General features: G+C 40.7%; 1 protein-coding gene across 3 annotated transcripts in view; it reads right to left on the bottom strand.

Annotated features, from left to right (window-relative positions):
- The window catches only part of DAW1 (dynein assembly factor with WD repeats 1), a 33563-nt gene extending 8032 nt beyond the window's left edge, over positions 1-25531 (bottom strand). Inside the window, exons 1-10 of one of the 3 annotated variants that reach the window (XM_027965269.3) lie at positions 20750-25531; positions 19469-19541; positions 17461-17605; positions 15823-15881; positions 14982-15104; positions 10604-10703; positions 6298-6405; positions 3906-4012; positions 2124-2226; positions 1091-1205 (exon numbers count right to left, since the gene is read on the bottom strand). In XM_027965269.3, the coding sequence (XP_027821070.1) occupies positions 1091-1205; positions 2124-2226; positions 3906-4012; positions 6298-6405; positions 10604-10703; positions 14982-15104; positions 15823-15881; positions 17461-17605; positions 19469-19536 (928 nt within the window). In that variant the 5' untranslated portion in view covers positions 19537-19541; positions 20750-25531. The remainder of the gene's footprint in view (positions 1-1090; positions 1206-2123; positions 2227-3905; positions 4013-6297; positions 6406-10603; positions 10704-14981; positions 15105-15822; positions 15882-17460; positions 17606-19468; positions 19542-20749) is intronic. The other 2 variants (XM_004004986.5, XM_027965270.2) reach the window with 2 other exon arrangements.
- Positions 25532-25866: the final 335 nt, after the last annotated feature.

Below are 25866 nucleotides of genomic sequence, written 5' to 3'. Positions count from 1 at the left end.
ATGGCATAACTTCATTGTCCAACACTTTTGCGACCCCTTGGACTGTAGCCCACCTGGCTCCTCTGTCCATGGGTTTTCCCAGGCAAGATACTGGAGTAGGTTGCCATTTCCTTCTCTAGAGGATCTTCCTGGTCCAGGGATCAAACCATCATCTCCTGCATTGGCAGGTGGGTTCTTTACCACTGAGACACCAGGGAAGGCCCAACAATAACAACATACATAATTATTTTAAAAGGATGTATATATAGCATATATGGGATTCCCTGGTGGCTCAGAGGTTAAAGCGTCTGCCTGCAATGCGGAAGACCTGGGTTCGATCCCTAGGTAGGGGAGATCCCTTAGAGAAGGAAATGGCAACCCACTCCAGTATTCTTGCCTGGAGAATCCCATGGACGGAGGAGCCTAGTGGGCCACAGTCCATGGGGTTGCAAAGAGTCGGACATGACTGAGCGACTTCACTATATATAGCATAACTTCATTTGTTATTGTCAATAAAATGATACAAAGAATAAAACTATACATGCTGTCAAGATGATTAGACAGGGTAGCATCTGACTGTGGTTATCAGTAAGATGGCATAGGCATAGCGTAGACTCATAGGTGGTACTCAAGAAGATGAGGGGTAGCACAGCATTATATAAGTTCATCATGAAGATTTGCAAGAAATGGGAGAGCAGCACATGTGATCATAAAGGAGAAAATGCAGATTTATTATATCACCATTGATAACGGTCAAGCTGATGAGAACATAGGGCAGCATAACGCATGGTCATCAGGGAGATGACCTGAGGTGTACTAATATACATAGTACATGCATAGTATATCGTTATCAAGAAGATGATAGAGATATAGTCTAAATCATATGTGGTTGTCAAGGAGGCGATACAAACCTTCTACAGCATCGCATGCGATATCAAGAATATGATACAAACACAGTGTAGTGACATGCATGGGCGTCAGAGAGATGAGGCACATGTCGTTTCTATCATAGCTGGTCATCAAGGAGATGACTTATAATGCAGACTCACCTATGTTTCTTAAACAAAACATAAATCCCTCCATAAATTAAATGAACAGGCAGATTACCTACCATCGGCTGAAGCAGTTGCAATAAGCTTTCCGGCATAATCAAAACAGCTGTCTAGTATTTCATCATCATGGCCTGTTAATGTTGCCACGCATTTTCCATTTACAGCATCCCAAAGCTACAATTTAAAAAAATGATGAAGACTATGACTTCCTCTCTAACAGACAAAGATGGCCAGTAGTCTTTATGACATGTTTACAGCTGATTAAATAAACTGTACCAAAATCATGTGTAAAATTTTCACTTTTGTTCATTTTCTTTGATTCACAACTAGAGACTGCAGCCAACCATATAACAAGGCACGCTTTTGACACAGAGAAGATCAAAGGCAGACTTCAGAATACAAATCTGTCACTATTTTAGGAAAAATAAATCTCAAAGTGCGTGCTTCACTGATGGAGTAGAAGCAACCTCTTTTCATATGAAGGTCATCAAGTAATAAAGAGCTTGATCTAAAACTACAATGCTGGGAAATAAAAACTACACTCATATTATAATACATTTAACATACAATCTATATATCTAATAATAGTTCTAGAGCATAAGCTCTTAGCAACAGAAACACAAAGGCAGGGAGACGTCATGTTGAGACTTCTTGAAGTTTATGCTAATGGAAGTTTAATAAAGGAATAGAGAGACATTAAACAAAGATAATGTGCCTTCATAAAATAAGATATTTTAGCACAGGGAACGCTACTCAGTGCCCTGTGGTGACCTAAATGGGAAGGATACCCAAAAAAGAGGGGATATGTGTGTATGTCTGGGTGATTCACTTGGCTGTATAACAGAAACGAACACACTATGAAGCAAATGTTCTCCGAAAAAAAAGATCTTTCAATACATTTGAGTTATCAAAGCTACTTTACATCATAAATCCTTCAAACTTGGAGGATCATCAACTTGAAACTTAAAAATTACCAATTTTTGGATCTTAATTTTCTAGCACCTTTAAAATGTGTTAATGCTGCAAGGAATACTTGACACAGTACAAAGCCCAGACACAAGAGTATAAAGCAAAGGTATTTCTCGAGCTTACCTTGCAGGTTTTGTCCATAGAGCCAGTTAATATCAGAGAGCAATCCCAGTTGAACAAGGCGCTGCTGATCTCAGCACAATGTCCAATTAAGGTATACACCTTCCTACAAAACGGAAATGGTTCAGACTGGTGAAAGATGCATTCATTCAGGATATGTGGACAAAGAAAGATGTCAAGCCATCAGTGCACAAGGTGAATTTCAGTTTTTACAAAATATCTGTGATGGCTTAACTGTAACTCAAAAAGAGTCAATTAGCCTCTTAATTTCATCTTAACAAAAATATACTTAAAATTTTAGGCTTAAGCAGGCTTCCTCGGAAACTCAAGTAGGCTTCCTGGCTAACTCAAACGGTAAAGAATCTGCCCACAATGCAAGAGACCTGGGTTCGAACCCTGGGTTGGGAAGATCCCCTGGAGAAGGGCATGGCAATCCACTCCAGTGTTCTTGTCTGGAGAATCCCCATGGACAGAGGAGCCTGGTGGACCACAGTCCATGGAGTTGCAAAGACTTGGACACGACTGAGCGCCTCACGTAAGCACATAATTAAAATTTAAACAACCCAAAATAACAACATTACTTAAGATGATGCTTCAGAAAGGCATGGATAATCTGAATCCTGGAACTAATTTTACACCAGATGGGTGGACCCCTCTGTAGTTCAGAAACTACCCATCAGTTGTCTAAGAACCCTTCCTTCTCAATGCATCCATCTTAATTGGGGTCCCTGAAATCTGAGTGGAGTTTTACAACACAAATAAGCTAATTTAGTTAACTTCTTAGCAACAATAATTAGGGAGAAAATTAAAGTTATTGGACTAAATTAAATTTGCATCATTAGCCGTGATTTTATTTATTCATGATATCCACGCTGACCCTAAAGACAAGCCACTGAAATCTGATTACACAGTACATAGAATAAATAATAGTTATATAACCAGGCTATTGCTAACATTCTCCTTTATGTTGCTTTTTGCCATTATTTGCTCAGAATTCTGAGGAAGCATATATACCAAGTAAGTCAGAAAAAGAAAAACAAATTTTATATATTAACACATATATGTGGAATCTAAAAAATGCTATCAGTGAATCTATTTGAAGGGCAAGAATAGAGATGCAGACATAATGAAGAGATTTTGGACACAGCAGGAGGAGAGAGTGGGCCGAATTAAGAGAGTAGCATTGAAACATATACATCACCATATGCAAAATAGATAGCCAGTGGGAAGTTGCTGTATTAACACACAGGGCTCAATTCAGTCCTCAGTGATGACCTAGAGGAGTGGGATGGGCTGGGGGTTGGGAGGGAGTCTCAAGGGGAAGGAGATACATGCATGAAAGTGAAAGTGTTAGTTGCTCCGTCAGATCCCACGGATTTTAGCCCGTCAGGCTCCTCTGTCCATGGAATTCTCCAGGCAAGAATACTGGAGTGGGTTGCCATTCCCTTCTCCAGGGTATCTTGCCAACCCGGGGATAGAAACCAGGTCTCCTGTACTGCCAATAGATTCTTTACCATCTGAGACACCAGGGAAGCCCTACGGCCGATTCATGTTGCTGTAAGGTAGAGGCCAACACAATATTGTAAAACAATTATCCTCCAATTAAAAATAAATTAAAATAAAAAAGAAATATCATTAAAGAATGAACTGATTTGCTTCCAACGTGTCCTATTCCTATGAAATCCAAGGCACAGTTAATAGGTTTAATATTAAGCTGATCAGTAGCAAGTATTTTCTTAATCTTCTGATGCAGGTTTAAAAAAAACTCTTAAAAATCCAAGATACCTTCCAGTATCAGCCTCCCACACTGTAACTGTGTGATCGAAAGAGCCCGTGATGATCCTGTTTCCTGACGTGTTAAAGGACAAGGAGATGATTTCAGCTGAGTGTCCCTAGGAAAAGAGCAGATATCCACATACATACCTATAGATGAAACAATTTCTACCCATGGATCACATAACAGTCTGAAAGAAAGCACTACACAAAGGCAAAGCTCTACAGGGAGAAGAGAGATTAGCAGTTGGCGGGTGGGAATAGAGAAAGACTGTAAACCAAGGGCACAAGGGTTTTTTTAGGGGTGGGGGGAGAGGAGTAATGGAAATGGTCAAATGCTAGTATCTTGGTGATGGTTGTGCAATTCTGTAAATTTACTAAAAATTGAGGAGATTCAACCAGTCCATCCTAAAGGAAATCAGTCCTGAATATTCTTTGGAAGGACTGAAGCTGAAGCTGAAACTCCAATACTTTGGCCACCTGATGCGAAGAGCTGACTCATTTGAAAAGACCCTGATGCTGGGAAGGTTGCAGGCGGGAGGAGAAGGAGACAACAGGGGATGAGATGATTGGATAGCAACACCAACTCGATAGACGTGGGTTTGAGTAAATTCCTGGAGTTGGTGATAGACAGGGAGGCTTGGTGTGCTGCAGTCCATGGGGTCACAAGGAGTCGGACATGACTGAACAGCTGAACTGAACTAAACTGAAGCTGTTTAAAAAAAAAAAAATCGAAAAAGAAAAGGATAGGTGTTGGGAAATCAAAGGACTTCATTCATACTGTTGTGGAAATGCTAAAAAGGTCTGTATGCTTTATGGCCTAATTTTTTTTTTTTTTTTAAGTCTTACTCAGTCATCTCCAGCTGTTTGCAACCCCATGGACTGTAGTCCTCAAGGCTCCTCTGCCCATGGAATTTTCCAGGCAAGGATACTGGAGTGGGTTGCACTTCCCTTCTCCAGGGGATCTTCCCAACCCAGAGACTGAACCCAGGTCTCTTGCACTGCAGGCAGACTCTTTACCATCTGAGCCACCAGGAAAGTGCCCGGTATGCTTTATGAGCTAATAGGTAACGGGCAAAAGGCAAAAAGCTTGTGAAATAAAGCTAATGTTTTAAAAAACTAAAATTCTTATAGTGAATTAACATGAAATAGATTAATAAATATCTAGCCTTTGGCCTGACTTTCATCTGGATGTCCTCTGGGGTGGATGAATCAAACTGTATGAGACAGTGGGAAGAATGGGCCCCCCTCTGCTGTAGATCCTGCTTGGATGTAGCTCTCGTTTTGCCTAACAATTTCAGTAAATTCACTTAGTTACTTTTTTCATAATAAAAAAGTTCATCTACAAATTAAATTTCTGGTTGATTCCAAATGACAAAGATTAAATGGAGCTGAACATTAAAATTCTGAGAACACAGATATATTCCCTGGTGTCAGACAGTGTGCAGAGCAGGACATATGCCTTCCAATGCTCTTAGGCATTTGTCTGAAAGAAGAGGTGATGAAGAAGCCCAATGCACAGAACTGATGAAGGTGAAGATGTGAAAAAGAATGCCTATGTAATAGAACAAGACACCCATTTAATAAAGAAAAACTCTTGCTGTCAGTTAAAAGCACTGTTTTTCCTCTCTTTTTCTTTTTAAACTTTCTTAGAAAAAGCTCACCTATAAAATGGGTTCTATTTTTAAAATCCATTTATAAATCAGAAAAATAGGATAACATGATTTCCCATTCAACTGTTCCCACCTATTGCCACTGGGAATCACCCTTTTTTGTTTGGCTGGGGCGGGAAGCAGTGGAGGACAGTGCTGAATGGACGTGTGGTGGAGACAGATAGGACCCCCACTGAGATACAACATCAGCATCCAGTCTTTGGGCAGTGCCCTTTGACCTTGTCACCTCCTGCCGCTTGCCCCTTATACTTCAGACTTTGTGATACAGGAAGCTTCTGGGACTGGAGGTTAGAGAAGAAGAGAGTTAAGAGTCATTCTTTTAAGACATTTTCTGGTAGGTTCCTCCAGTTTTGCCTCTTCCAAAAGGTGCCAGCCTCCACATCCTTTGCTTCTAACAAGGTAGATAACCATAGGTTTTAAGCAATAGCCACTACCTTTTTTAGACTGAAGCTAGTTGAAATAAAAAGCCCATCAGGCTTGTTTATGGGCTTTTAAAAAGTCCAAAAGCCCAGTGTGTCCATTTAAGTCTTTGGGAATAGCCCGCAAACCAACCAAAACACTTTTTTACTGCAGTCTGAAAACCAATTGTTCAAAAACATCTTTTAACTTAGACTTCAGTTTGTAATAAAAGTACAAATTAAAAAAAAAAAAAAACTCCGGTAAAAAGCTTATCCAAAGGAACAGCCAATGAAGATGTAAAGCTTTTAAAGTTATTAACATTAGCAACATACTGTTAAGGTGAAAACTTCCTCTCCACTCTGAATGTCCCAGAGCTTGGCTGTCGTGTCCATGCTTCCAGTCGCCACCAATGTGCTTTGAGGATTAAATGATAAACATACCTGAATTACACGAAATGGGAGAGATTTTAGAAAGATAGAGTTTCAGATTGTTAATCCTATTATACAGAAGCTTGAAGCTGCAGCTCCCTTAGCAGATTCAGCCTAATTCTTTGCACAAATAAGTAGGCAAAATACCAGATATGAGTAGCTATCAATCTGCAGGTTGACCCATAAGCAGTCTCTGCTTGAGCAGAGGCTGCTATTCTCCACATTACCCAGCTCAGGCTTGGAGGGGCACTGGTTCCCCTTAGCCACTTCTAGACCACAGAAGATCAAGAACAAAAGCAAAGCCCATTCCTTCGAGATTCAAGCTGTCTGGCTCCCTTCCATTTTTGTTTATTTGTTTTAACTTTTTGGCCATGCCTCGGGGCATGTGGGATCTTAGCTCCCCAACCAGGGCCTGAACCCACACCAGCTCCAGTGGAAGAGCAGCGGACCATCAGAGAAGTCCCTCTGGCTCCCATCTTCCTCTCAATCACATTCCCTCACTTGCTTAGGACTTTGGTTATTGGCTTACAGTCTCAGTTCCAAGTCCCCAGTACCCTTCCTGTGGACCATTCATCCAACACCCTTGGACCCACGGTCCCAGACTCCTTTTCATAATCACCCCCATGGCTACAACACCCTGACCTTGGCGTCACCTCCTCTAGGAAATTCACTCCTGATACCCCAATCTCTAGTTACAGTTTCCCAGTACTTCTGCTTTTTGTCTTCTTCACCAAGCCCAAACCCCTTGCCCGCTGCAGGATGACTTCCATCTCATGTAAACCCCTCTCTTTTCTCCTGGTCCATCATGCCCCAGTCAGCTGATACCTGGAGAATCACTCTTGCCAGCATGCCCAAAACTCCTACCCCCACCTTCCACCTGCACCCTTCACAAATCTCCTAACAACTTGTATTAGCCTGGGATTTTATCCACTCATTTGCCAGCCCTACCTCATCACTCAACCAAGGTAGTTTAAGAAAACAGCATGGCAGACAACGAGCGTTGCTCATTCGTGCCTTCCATCCTCAGATGTGACCTCAGTACCATTGCCTACTTTGCCCAACATGCCTCTGACTCAGTACTTTCTACCATTCCCTACTCTTGACTCCACTCCCATCTTTATTCCTGCTCATCAGATAACTTTGCCTCCTAACACTTCCCTGAAAAAGCCTTACCTGTCTGGTGGGAACTTCCTCCCCTGACCCTCACTTTCCTCTCCCCCAGCCTCAGATTCAGAGAGATCGGTGCCATTTTAAGACACTGCATTCCCTGCGCTCCACAGCGAGATGATCTCACCAACTTTCCTTTCACTCTAAACTAGATCCTTCCCAATAGCCTATAAACATGCTTGAGTTCTTCCCACATGAAAACAAATTCTCCCTTGACTCTGTCTGTCCCTTTTAAAACTAACTTTATTTCCCTTTACAACCAAATTCCTTGGAAACATGGTCTCCCAGCACTCGCTTCCCATCCTGTCTGCTGGGACCACTCTGGATAAATGTCCAGCTGAGAGGCTTGGTCATCTCACTTAACCTGCCTGAGGTTCCTGATATTTTCTTCCTTCTTGACTCTTTTGATAATGCTCTGCTTTTCCCCTCTTACTTCTTATCTCTATTGTTGTATCTTTTCAAAGTTTCTCTTCTCCATCTTCCCGGGATCCCGCCAGTTTCCTCCTCAGAGTCTACCTTTCCCACTGGGAACTTTTCAGTTGTTTGGTGGTTTCTACTGCCACCCAGATGCCAGTGACTCACACATCCATGTCTTTCACCCAGACCTCACTGCTCAGCTCAGCCCCAAAGAGCCAACTGCCAAATGGATGCCTCTTTTTGGACATCACACAGGGAGATTTTATCACCCTGTCTGCTACTGCTACTGCTAAGTCACTTCAGTCGTGTCCGACTCTGTACGACCCCATAGACGGCAGCCCACCAGGCTCCCCCGTCCCTGGGATTCTCCAGGCAAGAACACTGGAGTGGGTTGCCATTTCCTTCTCCAATGCATGAAAGTGAAAAGTGAAAGTGAAGTCGCTCAGTCATGTCTGACTCTTAGCGACCCCATGGACTGCAGCCCACCAGGCTCCTCCGTCCATGGGATTTTCCAGGCAAGAGTACTGGAGTGGGGTGCCATTGCCTTCTCTAAGACATGCAAATCAAATGAAGAAACCTGTTTCTCTCTTATGCACAGACTTGGTGAATGGCACTGTCAGTTGCCCAAGTCTGAAATCAGGAAATCATCCTAAATACTTTCTTCCTTCATGCCTCATATCTCCCTGGTAACCCAGTCCTACCCCTCCCACCCCTTAACTTCTCTCACATTCTCCTCACGACAGGGCTTTGATATCTTTCTTTGCATAATTACCAGATCCCCACTGGCTCATACTTCCCATATTATCCTCCCCTCATGCCTTCACAATGGCAAAAGAACCATCTTCCCCAAATACAAAACCTGACCATGCCTTTCTCAGGTGAAAACTCTCAACAGTATGGCAATATCTCCAGGATAAAGTCTCAATTCCTTAGCATGGCATTTAAGACCCTCTATAAATCTGCAATGTAGCCTCTCCTGCCTCCTCTACCTCCATCACGCAAAGACTGGGATCTAGCTTTGTGGGTCAACACATAAGCCAAGTCATTGACACCTTTAGCCCAGACAACTGGGCAACACCTGGGATCCCTGCCCATCACCTCTGACTGTGGGCAAGCAGTGCTTATAAGTGTGTGTGTCTCCATATAAGCACTTTCTGTGCAGTGAAGCTGGGAGAGTGGTGCTCTGGACACTCAGCCACTTAAGTTCTCAAGCACATACCATGGCTATAGACTTCCTCTGAGCATTGTTGATGCAGCTCACTCTGCCCAGAATGTACCTGCCACTTCTCTGCAGAGTCTTCCCTGAATACCTCTCCTGGCCAAGGAGTCTTGGCTATTCCCTCTGTGCTCTCACTGAACTTCACACCAACTTCTAGCCCACCTACAATACATCTTTGAACTTAACCATGGACACCTCTACTCCCTCTAGAAAACTACAATCTTTGGGGGCCAAGAAGTACAATTTGGCCCCCACACATAGACTAGGGCTTCACACAGTCAATACTTAGCAAATATTCATTGGGTTGATGTCGTTGATTCCAAAATATGAATGTCTTCCTAGGAACTATAAAAAAAGAAAACCTTCAAAATTCCAAGGGAGTGTGGAAACAAGAAATGAGGATTGTGTCTTTCTTATGACCATGTGCGAGTTACCTCAGCATCCTCAACTGAAAAATGGAAAAATAGCTACCCCTTAGGGTTGTTATGAGGAACAGCTAAGCTAATACATGTAAAAAAAAAAAACTATAATTTTTCACTGCAGCATCCCCAGCAAAGTACCTTGAACATAGCTCTTGTTGGATGAAAATATAACAAATATGAAGAATGACTATGAATAAATTTTACTCCTAAAATAAGCAAACTCTTTAAAAGCTATCAGTTGTTCCACAGGGTGCAAATGATCTCACTAATTGTTGTAAGACATTTAATACAGAATTAGTTAAGGATGAGGGCTTCCCAATAGTGAAAGCAATTTAGAGTATCAAACCACTTATGCAAATCTGAGTTATAATTTTATATAGGAAACAATCAGCTTAGATATTTTACATGGTATAAAAAAGTTAGTTTAAAAGCTATTTTAAGAAGTTCACCAACCCTCAATCAAGTCAATTCGCTAAAGGCAAGTCAATGAAAAAGACATCAGATTGGCTATTGTACTCATACTTTTCCCATTATTTTTAGTCAATGCAGGATATGAGTCTTTGACAGTATCTGCAAGATATTAAAGCTAGAGTAGTTTATGAAATGATATAAATACCATCATATATAATATAGAGAAATTTAAAATAACAGATTTTTAAATTAGTTATAAAGGTATAACAACTACTTTTGCAATGGAATCCTAAAAAGAAATAACAACCATGTGAAAAGCCAGTGTAAGCTCATCACTTGTAATATATGTTCTACCCTGGAGGGAATGCTGACAATGGGGCATGCTTTGGAGGAGAGGTGGAGTAATATATGGGACATTTTTGCACTTTTCACTCAATTTTTCTGTCAACCTCAAACTTCTCTAAAAAATAAAATCTACTGAAAAAGATAAAAATAAAAGAGTAAAACAAAGCAAAAACAAAAGGAAAGACAACATAAAAATATACTAAAAATATAATAAAATAAATATACTCACTATTTCTGCTGTATGACCCCTAAAGGTATGGTAACATTTTCCAGTTTCTACACTCCATAGTTTACAAGTCTTATCAAAGGACCCAGTGGCAATTTTGTCACTAAGATTTAAAAAATATATATATGGAATTTGAAAACAAAGTCAATCACAGTATTTGATACACTGAATTAAGACAAGATATTAATACGTGGATCTCTATTTAGAAATCTACTTCACTTTCTATACTTCAATAAAAATTAATTTTAAAAAATAAATAAGTAATTTATTACTCAGTAATTTATTTTCGCTTAGGAGTCCTGAGGATGGGAAGTGCCCCTCTCCACCCCACCCCCACAAAAAATTTTATTTCACTTTTAAAATAATAAGCAATCAGTAAATCAACTATACTCCAATGTAAAATAAAAATTTTTTAAAAGCTAAAATAATAAGCAATCCTGTATCTGTTGCAGTGGAAAACAAAATAATATTCTAACTTTTGAATAATATTTCTTTATGTGTTCAATTTTAAATATTTTACATTTTAAATATAAATTGTGTTTAAGATTGCAATAATTTTTCCATTAATGAATATGGTAAGGCATTTAGTTTAGAAAATTACTAACAAGTGGAAATTAATAATGTATAATATGGTTACAGGAATATGGAAAAATTCTGTTAGATATACTGAAGACAGTAATATCAAATTTAAAAGAAGGAAAATGGAAAGATATAGATCCAATTAAACATGTGGCTAGATAAGGTTTTGAGAAGTTAGACAGTAAGTGTCTCCTTGAGAAAGTAAAATCTGTATTATTCCAATTGTAAGGTCTTTAAAGAAGAAAGAGGATTTGGAGAGGAAATATGATAAAGACTTCAGTTCCTTTCAAGCAAGAAGCTTCACACATCTACTGTGGATCAGGGCTACTGATCAACACTCAACAAGTAAGAGTAAATTAGCCTGTTCAACCCTCAACCAGGGAACTAACAAACATCTTTTCCTTCACCCTGAACCCTGTCTGTCTTTTGTACTAATAACAAGTCATCAAAAGTTCACACAGTTGGGCATCACTTGCAGTGCAAGCTCACTGTTCAAAAGGGTAGGAAAGTGTTCATTTTACCCCATCTTCAACAATGCTATTGTTGAGTTTCCCAGTCGTGTCCAGCTCTTCGTGACCCCCATGGATGGCAGCACGCCTGGTCTCCCTGTCTCACACCATCTCCCAAGGTGTGCCCAAGTTCATGTCTATTTCATCGGTGATGCCATCCAGCCATGTCATCCTCTGATTCTCTCTTCTTCTTCTACTCTCAATTTTTCCCAGCCTCAGGGGCTTTTTCAGGGAGTCAGCTGTTTACATCAGATGATTAAAATATTGGAGCTTCAGCTTCAGCATCAGTCCTTCCAATGAGTTTTCTGGGTTGATTTCCCTTATGATTGACTGGTTTGATCTCCTTGCTGTCCAAGGGACTTTCAGGAGTCTTCTCCAGCACCACAGTTTGAATGCATCAATTCTTTGGCATTCTGCGTCCTTTACAGTCCAGCTCTCACAGCCATACACGACCGCTTGGAAGACCATAGCCTTGACTATATGGACCTTTGTCAGCAGAGTAATGTCTCTGCTTTTCAATACACTGTCTAGGTTTGTAATTGCTTTCCTGCCAAGAAGCAAACATCGTCTGATTTCATGGCTGCAATCACTGTCTCCAGTGATTTTAGAGTCCAAGAAGAGGAAATATGTTACCACTTCCACCTTGTCCCCTTCTATTTGCCGTGAAGTAATGAGGTCAGATGGAATGATCTTAGTTTTTTTAATATTTAGTTTTAAGCTGGCTCTTTCACTCTTCTCCTTCACCCTCATCAAAGAGGCTCTTGAGTTCCTCTTCAACAACATGACATGTAATTTATCAACCTCTTAATTTTTGCCATTCATATGGCCAAAACATAAAAATGATTTTAAAATTCATATTTGCCTAGTTGTTAAGTATGTTTATTCATATTTTTTGACTATTTCTCCAAAGTGTTGTTTCTATTGATTTGTAAAGGAGTTCTTTACATATTCTCCATAATAACTCTTTGTTGCATATGTTACAAATTTTCTCACAGTGATCACTTGACTTTTCTTTTATGTATTAATTTTTTAAACATGCATATGTTGAGTTGTATGTACTGAAGTCCATCAGTCTTTTCCTTTGTAAAACAAAAATGTGAGGGGTCCTATGGCCCAAAATATATATCCCAAAGAAAATTGTAAGTGCTCAGCACAGCTGCAGATTTTATAATTATCCAGATTCTCATGCCTTGACTCTCTCCTCGGTTCTCAGTGCCCCCACATGGTCTCCTGTGGTCTCTAATACTAAATGAAAAGATGGTCCTTTCTGCAATGTCTTCTCTAATTTTTATAATGGTCTCATCTACAACTTCATTTAGTAACAATTTTTTCAAATATTTACCTTATCTGTGTTTTCATAGGAGACAATAGCTTTAATTTCACACATCGTATTTCACTAGCTTAAGCAATATCTAACTAAATTAGATTATTACAAATTGAAAGCACAACCCCCCACAAGCAAGTTTGTGGACAAATACGACTAACTCTTGGTAAGCTGAAAACGTCCCCAGTGGAAAGAGAAGTTAAGGGTACTGGTGGATAGAGTAGTTGCTGCAGGCATTCAGACAGCTATAGGTATAAGCAGTATGTCATTCAGAAGGATAGAGGACCTTGGGAAGATCTACTGAATGGGTTAACCAGAAGTTAGCTTAAAAATGGTTCTGCCGCATTTCGTACTATTATTTAGCATGTCACTATACACGGTTTTCCACCTGATAAGACTATACGTTAACTTCTACACGAAACAAACCGTGTCATGCACGTACAGCTATTCTCTCGCGGTCCAGTGCTAGAAACATCAGCAGGAACTTCCGGTCAGAGAAGTCCCAAAGGCAGAGAGTCAGCCCTGCATCAACCGGAATTCTAGTTCACCACTCTACTACTGTGTGATCCTGGGAGGGGCGCCTGAATTTTATCTATGTTATGTGAGGCCAGTAATACCTCTCCCAAAGCTACTTTGAACACTGAGGAAGATATTTAAATTTATTTTTTTATTTTATTGTTGGAGTATAATTGCTTTACAAAGTTGAATTAGTTTCTGCTGCACAATGAAGTGATTCAGCTATATGTATACACATATCACCTCCCTCTTGAGCCTCCCTCCCACTGCCCCATCCCACCCCTCTAGGTCACCGCAGGCCACCGAGCTGAGCTCCTTGTGCTATCCAGCACACGAGTCATCTATTTTATACACTAAGTAAGTAAGTAAAGTCACTCAGTCCTTCTCTTTGTGACCCCGTGGACTGCAGCCCACCAGGCTCCTCAGTCCATGGGATTCTCCAGGCAAGAGTACTGGAGTGGGTTGCCATTTCCTTCTCCAGGGGATCTTCCCAACCCAGGGATTGAACACGCATCTCCTGCATTGGAGGCAGACGCTTTAACCTCTGAGCCACCAGGGAAGCCCCTATTTTATACACTAGCTATCTATTTTATACACACACATACATATATGTGTGTCATTGCTACTCTCCCAATTCATCCCATCCTCTCCTTGCCACAGTGTCCATACATGTCTGCATTCTCTATTCCTGCCTTGCAAATAGGTTAGTTTATACCATTTTTCTAGATTTCATATATGTGCCTTAATATACAATATTTGTTTTTCTCTTTCTGATTTACCTCACTCTGTAGGACAGACTCTAGGTTCATCCAAACCTGCAAACATCCTAACTCACTTCGTCGTGTCTGACTCTTTGCAAACCTATGGACCATGGCCCACCAGGCTCCTCTGTCCATGAGATTCTTCAGTTAAGAACACTGGAGTGGGTTGCCATGCTCATTCTCAGGGATTTTCCTGACCCAGGGATCGAACCTGCGTCTTTTCCATCTGCTGCATTGACAGGCGGATTCTTTACCACTAGCGCCACTTGGGAAGACCTGGATTCATCCACATCACTACAAATGACCCAATTTCATTTCTTTCTATGGCTGAGTTGGGCTTCCCAGGTGGTGCTAGTGGTAAAGAACGTGCTTGCCAGTGCGAGAGACATAAGAGACATGGGTTGGATCCCTGAGTTGGCAAGATCCCCTGGAGGAGGGCATGGCAACCCACTCCAGTATTCCTGGCTGGAGAATCCCATGGAAGGAGGAGCCTGGCTGGCTGCAGTCTGTGGGGTCGCATAGAGTGGAACATGACTGAAGTGACTTAGCATGCACACACTATAGCGTACATCAGACACTCAACAACTTTGGGTTCATCTTCCGCTTTTCCTTCCCCAATAGATGGAGGGAGAGATGAATAAAAGAACCAGTGGGTTAATAAGGAATTACTGGATAAGTGGGTGTCTTCTTACCCATAAGGGTTGTTGAACGCTATGGCATACACCACATTCCTGTGACCCTCCAGGGTGTGAAGCTCCTCTCCAGAGGCAGTGTCCCAGAGCTTGCACGTCCGATCATAGCTTCCTGTGATAAAGCTAACACAAGCAGTGGAAATACAGCACAAGGTGAGACCAGCAGCCTGTTAATAAAGACCGCATGTTTTTGCCTGCAAAACTATAGCCTCGTTTATCTTGCTTTTTACAGTGAAAATTGTGTATGCAGAACAAAGAGTTAAGTGAAAGTGAAAGTGACTTAGTCACGTCCACTGTTGGCGACCCCATGGACTGTAGCCTGCCAGGATCCTCTGTCCATGGGGATTCTCCAGGCAAGAAAACTGGAGTGGGTTGCCATGCCCTCCTTACATTATGGGCAGGCAATTTTTATTTTAAAAAAGATTTGTATTCCTTGGTTGTTGAAAATTAGAAGTTAAAAAAAAATAGACATACACATAGAAATAAATAAGCAGTGCACAGATTTTCAGAGAGTGAGACTGCTCTGTGTGATAACATAGCACTGTATAGATGTTGTTATACATTTGCCAGCCCATGGAATGTACAAAACCAAGAGTGAACCCTAATGTGTACCATGAACTTTCAGTGATACTGGTGTGTCAATATAGTTCAACAGTTGCAACAGATGTAGGTCTCTGTGGGAGATGGCGATAGGGACAGAAGCTGCTGCGGGGTGGGGATGCAAGGCAGAAGTTATCACAGAGAGAAAATCTCTGCACCTTCTGCTCAATTTTGCTGTGAACCTAATGCTGCTCTAAGAAAATAAAGTCCAATAATTTTTTTAATAAACAAAGAACCTTACCATGAGCCTGATTTATTAAGTGCAACATTAGTCAGTGGCAGTATATGTGCTCTGAGAACCTTCAATAAAAGAAAACACCATTCATTTCAAACTCGAACAAAATTACTCAGCTCATTCATTTTAACTTCCAACCAATGAAGACATTCAAATGCATCTTAATTATATATAATAAATGGATAGTATCCAATATTTGAACAAAGGAGGAAAACACATAGGACCTTCTGTTATTAAGACCAATAATACATCTGGAGGTTACAAATAATTACAGAAGCATGATCAAATCTATGTTTTCTATCAATTTGCTTTTAGATAGATTATAGCTATGAGATACAAATAGCTGTCATTGTTCAGTTGCTCAGTTGTGTCTGACTCTTTGCGACCCCATGGACTATAGCACGCCGGGTTTCCCTGTGCGTCACTAGCTCCCAGAGTTTGCTTGAACTGATGTCCATCGAGTCAATGTTGCCATCCAATCATCTCATCCTTTGTTGCCCTCTTCTCCTCCTGCCCTCAGTCTTTCCCATCACCAGGGTCTTTTCACTAATTTATATTCTCTTTTACATATTGTACATGGTTTGTATATATGCATAAACAGTATATATAGGAAATAAACCAAAGATGTTTCAAATACAGATTAACAATGAATTATTACTTTTTGAATCTTAAAGCTTCTTTAGAGTCAGGATATGTCATGGAATTTATATTTCCATCCGTATGTTGTCTAGCACATAGTGGATGCTTTATATTTGTTGAATGAATATACTTAAATTGGACCGTCTGTTTTTAGTTAGGATGACTGGCCAGACTGGAACAGTCCTAATTATGTCTACTACCAGAGTGTTACTATTAATAGTGTCCTCCTTCACTATCAAAATATTCCCTTTGGAAGGTAAATTACAAGATCATATAAGTTATAGAGCTCATATTTGAAGTAAAATAGTGTCACCTGCTGGAAAAAGAATTATTACAAGAATGACCATTTTTCAGTAAGTTGAAAGAAGGAATACAGAAAATTGTTGAAATACTTCACATCAGACAAAACATGCTGAGTATATAAATAACAAGTAATATAAGTCATAAAAAATGAAATCATTGTAATATAAATCATTTCTATAATAAAGCATTAAATGTTAAATCATAAAGAAAAATGAAAGCTGTTATTGAAGCAATAAATGACATTTATTTTAATTTAGTTGCCAAGATTATAGATGAAAATAAGCATATCTTTATGGAATTAAAGTTTTTATACAATCCATATCAATAAATAATTTACTGAAATACAGTTTAGTTCATATGGAAGCAGAAAATTTGAAATGTTGATACACCATGAAATACATCTTAATATTACTCCAACTGGAAAAAAAATTTAATTATTCAATAACTTAGAGCTACTTTAATGATTATTCTTTAGAGTTATCATTATAAAGAAAAATTAAAGTTACTAATGCAAATCTTTATTGAACCTGTCAAGAAACCAATTTTTGAATTTTATTCATTCATTCAACAAACATTTAAGATTTAGTCTTAGCAAAAATGTGGAAGACCTGAAAGAAAACATGATTTATATTTTATTTTAGATTAATAGATTTAAGTAATTCATTGAAGTTCTTCTACTTACTATCTTTAAACATGCATTACCTTAAAAAGATAGAATTTGTGGTTGCTGTGTTGTCCAAGTTTATTTTGTAATCTCTGTATTAAAAGTTTAACCTGGTCTGATCGTGAAGCTGTGATGAGAGGTTCTGCTTTCTGTATCTCTTCTACTAATGCACTGACATCTGTACTGAAATTCACACACACACAAAAAAAAACACGTTACTTTTTTCTATGTCAGAAATTGCATATACATTCACTACATGAAGGATTGCACTGCTTTATGAAGTTCAAGATTTATAAATTGTCAACAGCATCATCATGTTCACCAAGAGATTTCCAGGGGAAAAAAAATCATAGAAATCAATAAAGAGCATCTTGGCACGGATGAAAGCTGCCTGGGTTCGCTTCAATGCCTTTCCATTACCTGAGACTTCGCTTGAGGAAGGTGCGCAAAGATTCTGATTTGCTCATCTAAGAAGGTCAAGTGCTGCTTCTGAACAAGAGCTCTTTTATTTTTTTTCCTGTTTTTCTTTTTTTAAAAAATAAATATATATTAAAGTTGACCAATCTTACTTTACTTTCCATGTTACCTATGATCTCCCATTTAATCCTATAACAACTGTCTAAAATATAATGCTTTTCATAACTATTTTGGGGATGAAGACTCTGAGGTTCAGAAAGTTTCAGTTTGCTGTATTTTGGGGGAAAGAGTAAGTACCTCACTAAAACAGACATTCAAAGAACTATCATGATTATTAATTTCTCAATGCTATAACATTATCTCCCTGAAAGTGAATCAGTGTGAAAAATACAGATGCAAGTTTCCCCAGCATTCAAATAATCTGCAGCAATTCTAGTAAATTTTGCTAGTTCAGAATATTAATTCAAGACAAATATTAATGTCTGTATACCACAAAACATCAAGAATAGGGTCATTTTGCAAAACACATCTCCAGCTGCAGCTCCTTCAGGATTCACATCAGAGTCTGAGCCCAGGGCTTGCTCTTCTTTGCAGCCCTCAGCCCCTGGCTAAGCAAGAGGGCCACACAAGAGCCTGGCCACTTCTGCCCTGTGAGCCTGGCCATTTCCCCTTCTGCCCAACCCTCCCTCATTCTCTGATCTGTCCCGGGGTCACCTCCCAACAACCTTGTACTCACTTACTTCTGTCTCAGCAAATGCATTAAAACTGCATTGTTTAATAGGCATCCTTCTTTTCATAAATAAACATGTCCTGAGCTCCAGGTTTGTGCAAGGCGCTGAACTAGGAGACCCTTCATTCAACTAACATTGATTACTTGCCATAAGTTAGGCCCAGGGAATGTCCAAGATATGGTGCCAGCTCTCAAGCAATACAGTCTTTCAGAATAAGAATGAATATTTGGAATGGAAATGAATCAGAGGTGGTTCCTAACAATGACTTTGAAAGACTCAGGGGTCAACAGAGTTAGACCTGCATAAGAATTCAAAAGATAATAATGGAAAGATTTTCAACAAATGTTATGGAAAGATTTTCAACAAATGTTATGAATCAAAACAGATTTTCAAACCAAAAGGTTTATTTTTTAAAATAAGGTTGGTTTGGAAAGAAGAAAAGGACAGACTGATAACACTTTCCCCACACCCTCCTCATTCAGCAAGAGCCGTGTTTGGTCACTTCAGTCATGTTCAACTTTTGGGGATCCCATGGACTATAGTCTGCCAGGCTCCTCTGCCCATGGGATTTCTCAGACAAGAATGCTGGGGTGGATTGCTATTCCCTCCTCCAGCGGATCTTCCCAACCCAGGGATCGAACACACGTCTCCTGAGTCTCCTACATTGCAAGCATTTGCATTTACATTGCATTTACCACTGAGCCACCCCAGAAGCCCACTTAGCAAGACACTAAAATAAAATTCACTGAAACGAACAGAAAATAATACACCCAGAACAATTTTTTTAGTAATGTATTGTCTGTAGTTTTATGAGCTTATCTATGCACCATCCTATGTCAGGGTTTTCCAATAATGATTTTGGATATGAAATACATGCTGCATTATATAGCTCCCTTACCTGGGATCAAGATCAAGCAAGTCTATGGATTTGGTCTTTAATTGTCCACTTTTTTCATATTCCAGCATAATTCCTAAAAATAAACAAATATAAAACACTTATGATGACAGCCTAGGCCAAAAGTTAACCTACTTAGATACAATTTTTTCTTTTTTTTCCCATTTTTGAAAATTCTCAACATAAAACATATGTAATATTCAATAAATAATTGAGTAAATAAATAATGTAACATTGAGTAATATAATCACTCATAAGTCAGAGAAAGGTTGGAAAGAACTAACACTTCAGAGCCCACACAGCATAATCCATTTTCCTAAATAGATGCATTTTCAAAATCTAGCAAGCAAATTGGCAAAATTGTTTTCCTTATTCACAACTATCTTATTTTTAATAAAATGAAAAATGTTCAACATTTGTATGCCAACTACTAAAAATTAGTTGGGTTTATGCAAAAATGAATCTAGAAAATAAAGTGTAAAATCTGAAACATGTAAATTTATATGACTGCTTCACTGTGACAAGACATTAAGGCAGTATGCTCACTGAACTCAAATACAAGCAAGAGGCTCTGACATGCGCAATGAAAAGTATAAGCAGAAAATAGATAAAGATGCTTTCAGGAATCAGGTTGTTCATCAGAGATTGTTTCTCACAGTATCTTAATATTCTTGATCTTCTCCTAGGTTTGAACTACAGGTAATGTGTGATTACCAAAACATTTGGGTAAGAAGACACTCACTCCTCCCCAAATTCTGCAATGCACCAAAAGGCAAAGCTTCAAAAGGTAAAATAGTATTGCTTACCCAGCTCATATTCAATTAACAGAAACCTTTAAAGTGCACAAAATGCCAACCAGTTCAATTAATGCTCATTTAGATCCTGCTTCTGGTCAAAGAACAAGGGGCCCACATGCAATAAATAAACAACAAAGACTGTCATAACTGAGTCAGCTGAAAAGCATGTATTCAACACCTATCTTCACAAAGCAAAGGGATTCTGAAGGATAAAAGGTAAAAAGGGAAAGCCCCAAGTTTGATTACCCATATTACTGCTACATTCCTTTGGTCTTCGGGAATCTAGGTTAGGGAGAGGAATTATTCAGTAGATGCCAACAAAAGAATGCTCCTGACCTATATGCTATTCAAAAGAGGGTGGGAGGACTGAAATTAAAAGATAAGGAGGTGAAACATAATTGCTTTATACACAGAAGGGATAAAGGTAACATGAAAATGATTCAGTGGTGAGCCATACTTTTCCTATTTGATGTTATTTAACACCCACCTGCTATTCAGTTCAGTTCAGTTCAGTCGCTCAGTCGTGTCCAACTCTTTGCGACCCCATGAATCGCAGCATGCCAGGCCTCCCTGTCTATCACCATCTCCCGGAGTTCACTCAGACTCACGTCCATCGAGTCCATGATGCCATCCAGCCATCTCATCCTGGGTCGTCCCCTTCTCCTCCTGCCCCCAATCCCTCTCAGCATCAGAGTCTTTTCCAATGAGTCAACTCTTTGCATGAGGTGGCCAGAGTATTGGAGTTTCAGCTTTAGCATCATTCCTTCCAAAGAAATCCCAGGGTTGATCTCCTTCAGAATGGACTGGTTGGATCTCCTTGCAGTCCAAGGGAACCTCAAGAGTCTTCTCCAACACCACAGCTCAAACGCATCAATTCTTCGGCGCTCAGCCTTCTTCACAGTCCAACTCTCACATCCATACATGACCACAGGAAAAACCGTAGCCTTGACTAGATGGACCTTAGTCAGCAAAGTAATGTCTCTGCTTTTGAATATACTATCTAGGTTGGTCATAACTTTTCTTCCAAGGAGTACCTTGGAAACTTGCAATATCATGTAGCTTGCCAAAGATCAGAATTTAAGTATCTAACATGCTAAGTGAGATGATCTTATTTATTATAAGATAACCATTAAGGCAATAGTCACAGCCATGAGTCTAAAGCTTTTCTTGAGTTTACTTGCTTTTAGAATTCTGGATTCAGATCTGACCCACTCACATTTCAAGGTGGATTCTACACATTCTGCTTAACCCACATCATCTCATTTAAACCATTCATTTATTTAACAAATATGTGATCCCTCATTTATGCACCCATAATGAGCCCTAGAGGCTCATTTAGAGGTTCTACTCTAGGAGCTACAAATACCATTGTAAGTGGAATTAGCAAAGTCCTTGCCCTCATGAAGCTGATATTCTAGTCGGGGAGACTAAACAAGATAAATTAGTAAAATTTATTTTGGTTGAATTGAGATAATGCTAAGAAAAGACAAAGCAAGGAAGAGGGTTCTGAAATATCATGAGGAAGAAATTCTAGGAAGGAGGGGGCTTCACTTTATTCACTTTACTTATGTTTTATTAAAAAAAAAAAAACTAAAGAAGCTAAAAGTAACAATATCCAGGGGAAGATTATTCCAAGCAAAAAATCAGCAACTGCAGAGACCCTGACTGGGGGCATGCCTCGCCCACCTGAGGAACACAAAGCAGTGAAGTCAGAGAGGCCAAAGGTGGTGGATCTTATATGGTCTTGGGCATCATGGCCCTTTCACTTTAAAAGAAATGAAAGCCACTGAAGGGCTGGAGAAGAATGGTGACATAATCAGATTTATGCTTTAACAGAGTCACCTCCACAGAAATGGGGCAAGCTTAGAGCCTCTAGCAATAGAGAGAATGGTGGCCATGATTCTGGAGAGAAGTTGTTGAACTCTGTGTATATTTTGAAGGTGAATTGGCAGTGTTTGTCCCTGGACCAAACATGGAGTGAGCAAGAAAGGAGAAAAAGACAAGTCTAAGGTTTTCGCAGAAGTTAAGTGGAGGAATGGAGCTTCCATTGACTGACAGGAGGTAGACCATCAGAGGCCCCATGTCTCACATGTTGATGTTGTGAGATGTATGTTGTGAGATGTATGTTCTTCATCTGAATGAAGAACCAGGCAGGCAGGCAGGTGCTTAGGACTACTCAGGATGATTTTTAAGCCTTGAGAATAGATGAGACCATCCAGCAAATGAGCAGAGTTAGAGAAGTCCCCGATGGCTCAGCAGATAAAGAATCTACCTGAAGTGCGGGAGACACAGGAGATGTGGGTTCAGTCTCTAGGCTGAGAAGGTTTCCCTGGAGGAGGAAATGCCGCCCACTCCAGTATTCCTGCCTGGGAAATTCCATGCACAGGAGAGCCTGGTGGGCTACAGTCCGAACAGTCACAAAGAGTCTGACATGACTGAGCATGACTGTGGACGGATGGAGAGAAGTCCAAAGACAGAACTCAGGGGCACTCCAACATTAAGACCAGAAAGAAGAGGACAAGTTAACAAGATGGACCAAAGAGTGACAACAAGGCAGAAGAAAACACGGAATGTGTGTCCTGAAAGTCACAGGAGGGCAGAGTGAGTCAGTGGATCAAGCGCTGCTGCCCGGTCAAAATAGACAAAGGCTGAGATGAGATGTGGCCAGTGGATTCAGTGTTATTGGAGGCAGTCATTGAAGATCTTGAACAGTTTCAGTGGATCAGTGAGGGTGAAACCATGACAGGAGTGAGTTCAAGACTAAAGGGAGAAGAGAAACTGGGGACAACATTCTTTTCAAGGAGGTTCACTTGGTCCCAAGAGAGATTTGAGAGACCAGCTAAAGGGAGTCAGTAGACATATGGGATAAGTGTTATTACCACCACCTGATGATGCCTTAACAAATCAAAACCAAAGAAATCCTTAAGCTCCACATTTTCACATGCTGATATCCAGTTATTCTTTTAACTAATTTTGATCAGAAACTCAAGAGGGAAAAAAAACTGAGTGTCCTTACTACAAACTTGCTACTAGCTTCATGTCGAAGTTGCACTCATGCAGGGAGGCAGAAGGAGGATCTCCTGAGTTCTTAAACATTTATTTTAAAATTACAGGTTCTATGTCTGGATCAACCTCATTTATCACACACATTCATTTACTAATAAACTCACTCAGTAAACACTGAAGGCCTCCTGTATGCCAGAGTCTCTTTTACAGCTGAAGAAGAGATGAGATCTCAGTTCTCATGGAGCTTACATTTTATGGGAAAGAGGGAGTCATTCAAAGCACAGACAATAAATATACTTTGATAAATATAATAAAAGATGATAAAACAAAATGGTTGAGAGTAAGATCAATGAGGGGAAGTGCTTCTTTGAATAGTGATAATGGAAGGTCTCTGAGGAGGTGATGCTGACCAAGACGAAATGAAGAAAAGTGGCCAAAGTCTGGGGACGTCTGAGTCCAGAAAGAGAGACAGATGAGTGAAATGCCCTCCATGACGTCTTGGAAGAGCATTTAAAGAAATCTGAAGTGTAGTGAGTGTAAGCTAAATCCTACAGAGTATGGATCTTACTCTGAACATGATGAAAAACTACTGGAGAGGCTGAGTCCAGATTCCACTGGCTGTTAGTGACATACAGACTGTAGAGGATGGAGTTAAGCCAGGAATCCAGTTGACAAGCCCAGGGATGGCGGAAGTAGAAGCGGTGGTGGGTGAGATGGAGATAGGGATAGAGGTGAAAGCAGGGAGGTGTGTGGGGTCAAGGAACTTGTGCCAAGGGGACGAGAAGAATGTGACGAACTCACAAAACACTTTGAAAGTAGAGTGACAGCATTTGTTAATGAACTGGACAAGGGAGTGCAGAGAGGGTCAGTGAATCACAAGAGAGAAATAAAGGATGGCTGAGGTTCTGCCAGAAAAAGTGGACGGGGTGGTGATGCCATCCATGGACTGGGCCCAGCCTGAAAGAGCCACACGACTAGGAGGGGACTGGAGAAAATGACCCATGAGGTCTGTGCCTATCAGACATTTTCATGGAGACTGTGAGTAAGCAGTTGGATGCATTACTGTGAACAGTGAGATATTCAGTGCGAAATTCTTCAAGTCCCGCCCCTCCCAAAGTTATACTAAATCAAACCAGTCCAAAGTGATATCACCGGCCATTTGACATTTTAAAGATAGTTTTTGTTCAGACTTTTCATTAAGTATGTGTATTTTGTCTTCTACTGCCTTGTGGCAAGTTTTGAGGACTTTTTACTTTATATTTTTAGTTTCAATGTGAGTTCCTAATTAGAAGCCAAGAATTCTGTTCCTATTTCTATCCTTGTCAATTTGTATGATGAGTGGACTTCACCTGTCCTCTAAAGGTCAAGAGGACTAGGCGAGAGTGTCCTACTCTACACTTGATTTTAGCCAAAAGACCAAGAAGCAATGCCCTACTCTAAAACTAGAGCATTCTAGCATTCTCTGGGTTTATTCCATAGTTCCTGAGCTCACTGTAACTTTTTAAAGCCCCGTGTTGCAAGAGCACAAATCATACACAGTAAAGGGAAAGCCTTAGTCATTCAGTCCTGTCCGACCCCTTGCCACCCCACCTACAAGAGCCTGCCATGGAATTCCCCAGGCAAGAATCCTGGAGTAGGTTGCCATTCCCTTCTCCAGGGAATATTCCCCACCCAGGGATCAAACCCAGGTCTCCTACATTGCACGCAGATTCTTTACTATCTGAGCCAACAGGCAGGGCTTCAGTAAACATGTCGATGGATTGCTATGTACAGTCTGGAATTTGGTCACTAATATGCTTTTTAAGTATGCATTTTTCTTCCCATACTCAACAAACCTTTACTTGATCATTCTGGTACCTTTAAAATAAAAAACAATGTGACCCTTGTCAGTGTCTTCCCTTTCAGAAACAATATTCCACAACATCACTAATCGCCCCCTCTCCCTCCCCTTCCACTTCGTTCCTAAGTAACCAGAAAGCGTTACAAGTCAGCCATTTAAAAGTTTAAGGACTTTTTAAGTGTTGCGAACCCGAGTACAGCATCTGAAACAGTGAGGAGCGCAAGTTAGGAAGCACCAGGCTTCCCTAGGGATCACCCGCTCTGGACACCACCGTTCGGGCCCCAGCGCTTTTCCTCTGCCCCAGACCCTCCCGGTGCAGACTTCCACGTGAAAGCAGAGGGGGCCCGGCCCGTACCTGGCGGGTAATACCGGAGCAGGAGGCTCTTGAGCTTCATTTTCTCGCTAGGGGACCACCAGCCAACCGACTTGGTCACCATGGAAACGTCCAAACAGTGGACAGCTCCCGGGCGCATGCGCGGGGGCCACTGCAAGCTCCTGGGAATTGGGGCTTGGAGCTCTAGCTGTTGGGGGGTCATCCTGCCGCTCAGGCGTCCGGGGTTGGGCTGGGAGGTCCCGGACATGCGCGGGTGCAGAGCGCACCCAGCCCCCTCCGCCGCCCGCATCTGCCTGGGGGTTCCCGGGGCGGGACAGGAGGTTCAGGGTGCCGCGTAGGAAGAACGCTCCCGCCCGCGCCGCCTTCGCCTGAATCTGCACCTTTCGGTGCAGGTGTACAGGGTGGGTGGACGAGCTCCCCTGGT

The sequence above is a fragment of the Ovis aries genome, chromosome 2 (genome assembly GCF_016772045.2).
Source record: "Ovis aries strain OAR_USU_Benz2616 breed Rambouillet chromosome 2, ARS-UI_Ramb_v3.0, whole genome shotgun sequence".
Lineage (NCBI taxonomy): Eukaryota > Metazoa > Chordata > Mammalia > Artiodactyla > Bovidae > Ovis > Ovis aries.
Note: the sequence above shows the minus strand (reverse complement) of the source record. Positions and strands in the feature narration are given on the sequence as shown.